The sequence below is a fragment of the Bos mutus genome, chromosome 7 (assembly GCF_027580195.1).
Source record: "Bos mutus isolate GX-2022 chromosome 7, NWIPB_WYAK_1.1, whole genome shotgun sequence".
Classification (NCBI taxonomy): domain Eukaryota; kingdom Metazoa; phylum Chordata; class Mammalia; order Artiodactyla; family Bovidae; genus Bos; species Bos mutus.
Window position 1 is genome coordinate 82144368 of NC_091623.1, and position 3406 is coordinate 82147773.

The window sequence follows — 3406 nt, forward strand, 5'->3', positions numbered from 1 at the left end:
TACATAATAATGGCATCAACAAAAGGAAAAATAATTATTTAATGCATGTTTCAATTAGACAGTTGCTATTCAGGAAATCTATAGCTTTTGGTTTTGTGATTTCTTATAAAAATCATTTCTCTGTATGAAACATTAAATGCTTTAACCCTGCTTTGGTGTTATGAGAGGGACCAGGTAGCATGTTGCTGACCTCCTGTCTTACACCATGTACCCCGTGTCTTCCTCCCCTGTACACGATCTGCACCCTGAGTGATCTTCTCCTATCACCATATCTGCACACCACCTGCCATACTGCATTGAACTGGGGTTGGCAACTTGAATGCCATCTTGCCCTGCACATGCTCTGCACCCCAAATGTTCTCTTATACTGTGCAAGATCAACATCCTCGTGCTCTGCACCAGGTTTGCATCCAAATGTCCTGTCCTGCACTGTCTGCTCCTTGAGTGCCCTTCAGCCCAGTATGATGTCTGAACATCATATTCTTGCCCCCCTGTTCTGCACCAGATCACCAACTTTACTGCCCTCCTCACTCTGTAAAAGGCCTTATACTGAGTATCCTCTTGTCCTGCATCAGATCTGCAACCCTTTTGGCCTCCTGAACTATACAAAGCTGGCACACAAGTACCCTCTTATCTGTACAAGGTCTGTGCACCTTCTGCCCTCATTCCCTCCCCTAGGTCTGCACCCTGAACCGCAATCCACAGGCAAGCTAAACACTGTCTGTTTTGATGCTCCTGGTGGTCCTGCTTCTGGAGCTTCATTGAGAAAAGAATGGTTGGATAAACTGAAATTTTTTAGCAATGAAAGGGGAGTTAATAGAGATGTATCAGGGGAGAAAATATTTAAGATTACAAGTTCTCAGTGAACTTCAGTTATATTAGAATCATTAACAATATTAATGTTGACATTAGCATCATCTTTCATCACTGATTTCTGCATGGCCTACTGTGTCCAAAAGTGGAGTGGGAGCATCATTAGATGACTTCATTTAACACTCACATTGTGTTACAGATTTAACCTGTGTTTCATACTTTAGCATTCTAATCATCCCATGAGATAAGCCCTTTTATATTCTCAGCTTGGGGAAAAAATAAACAAGATTTACTGACTGTAAACAATTTGTCTATTTGTAGAGTTGTCACCCCCCCCAAGTTTGTTTCATAATCTATTCTAGGCTTATGGCCAATATGCAACCTGGCCTCTTAGAGAACTTAGCTTTTAATTCTATATCAGTACAACTTCATATTTGAAAAAATAGTTCAAAGTACTTTTCTTATTGAAAAAAGAATGATTAAGAAATCATATGCATGTGAAATATCTGAAAACAATGACTCATTTCTTCCTCAGATGTAAACTATAACCAAGACCATGTATTCAGAGAATCAAACTTCACAGAATCAAACGTTGAATACTGATTTCATCCTTGTGGGGCTCTTTGGCGAAACCAAACATGCCCTCCTCCTCTACACTGCGACCTTCATCTTCTTCCTGATGGCCCTAGCTGGGAACGCCCTCCTCATCATCCTCGTCCACCTGGAGCCCCGCCTGCACACCCCCATGTACTTCTTCATCAGCCAGCTCTCCCTCATGGACCTCATGTACATATCTGTGACTGTGCCCAAGATGCTCCTGGGCCAGGTGACAGGAGATCATACAATCTCTCCCTCAGGTTGTGGGATCCAGATGTTCTTCTATCTGACGCTCGCTGGAGCTGAATTTTTCCTCCTGTCTGCCATGGCTTACGACCGATATGCTGCTATGTGCAGACCTCTCCATTATCCTCTGCTGATGAACCAGAGGGTCTGTGAATGCCTGGTGTCTGGATGCTGGTTCCTAGGAATGGTGGATGGTTTGTTGCTCACACCCATCACTATGAGCTTCCCCTTTTGTCATTCCAGAAAAATCCTGAGTTTCTTCTGTGAGGCTCCTGCCTTGATGAAGCTCTCCTGCTCTGATATCTCCCTCTACAAGATGGTAATGTACCTGTGCTGTGTTCTCATGCTCCTCATCCCCACTGTGGTCATCTCAAGCTCATATGCCCTCATCCTGCACCTCATCCACAGAATGAGTTCATCAGAGAGCCGCAGGAAAGCCTTTGCCACCTGCTCCTCTCACATGATTGTAGTGTTGCTCTTCTTTGGTGCTGCGATTTACACCTACATGCTTCCTAGTTTCTACCACACAGCTGAGCAGGACATGATGGTATCAGCCTTTTATACCATCATCACCCCTGTGCTGAACCCCCTCATTTACAGCCTCCGGAATAAGGATGTCACAGGGGCTCTGAGGAGCAAGATGCAGTCAGGGCTGAGCCTAAGAAAAGTTGTAAAGAAGAAAACCTGAGGATGACCATATACTTTTCCCCTATTATATTATTCCTCCCATCCCTATTTCTCCTCTCCTTTGTCACCTGTTTCCAGGGCCGCAAACACTAAGCCCAGTAATCACTTTCTTCTTTCTTATGCATGTGATATTTCTTCTCCATATGATTTACCTATCATAATTTATCTCATTATATTCAATGTCTTTGTACTCCATTTGTCTGTGATATGATAGCTGTCATAAAGAAAACTGCACACAGTGCCTTTTTATCTGCTCTCATATCCCAAGTTTATTGATCATTTTAGTATGAATTGTGTGACATTTTTAGCTTTCCCAAATCTTTTCAATTGCTTACATATATCATTTTTTAGACAGGGAAAGAAAACTTCTTAATCAAGTTACTTGTAAGACTAAGTGGCATGGTATACACAGACAGACCTAACACCTGCTCCAAACTGTGAGTTGTCCTTCTATCTCTATAAATCCTAGTCTCTTGTTTGCCTTCAAGGGGTGGAGGTGTGAGAGACGGTGTAGAACCATAAGGACCCCCAGCTAAATCTTAGATTTGCTACTTAGAAGCTCTTAGGAGCTGATTATGCCACCACTGCATTGTTTTCTCTCCACTAAAATAGAACTAGCAATATAGGCATCATCATGGAGTTCTGAATGTTAAGCGAATTTAATTCATTGGCCCAGTGCAGGGCCTGGCCCCTTGAAAGGTCTAGATAAATAGTTACCCTTTCTAAGGTGTGACAGATCAAGATGACTTTGCCCATGACTCTGCCTCTGTGTGTCTGTTCCACATCTTCATAGATAAGAGGGAGCCAGTGCAGACTCTCTGTCACCTGAGAGGAGCTCGTTAGCTGTCTGCTGAATTAAACTACAGCATTTCTGGTATTTTTTTCATCTTCCAATTGGGCAGTTTCTTGGAAGTATTTGATTAAATTGTAAAACCATATTACATTAGTGTCAAGTCACAAATGTATGTTTTTCAAATATCATTTGATATAAATGATGTAAATGCCATTCTGTCAAACTCTCTGAAAAGCAGCTGTTCCTAGATTCTTGAATCATTTAATTGCT

At 42.2% G+C, this 3406-nt stretch overlaps 1 protein-coding gene across 1 annotated transcript; it reads left to right on the plus strand.

Moving 5' to 3' along the window:
* The first annotated feature begins 1369 nt into the window (after nt 1–1369).
* Nucleotides 1370–2344, plus strand: LOC102266821 (olfactory receptor 2T3). The gene has a single exon (XM_005909482.1). It carries the CDS (start codon nt 1370–1372, stop codon nt 2342–2344), a length of 975 nt encoding a protein of 324 aa, XP_005909544.1.
* The last annotated feature ends 1062 nt before the right edge of the window (nt 2345–3406 follow it).

What these genes read in the sequence shown, in the direction of transcription:
- LOC102266821 (XM_005909482.1), top strand. Translation starts at nt 1,370, where the DNA reads ATGTATTCAGAGAATCAAACTTCACAGAATCAAACGTTGAATACTGAT.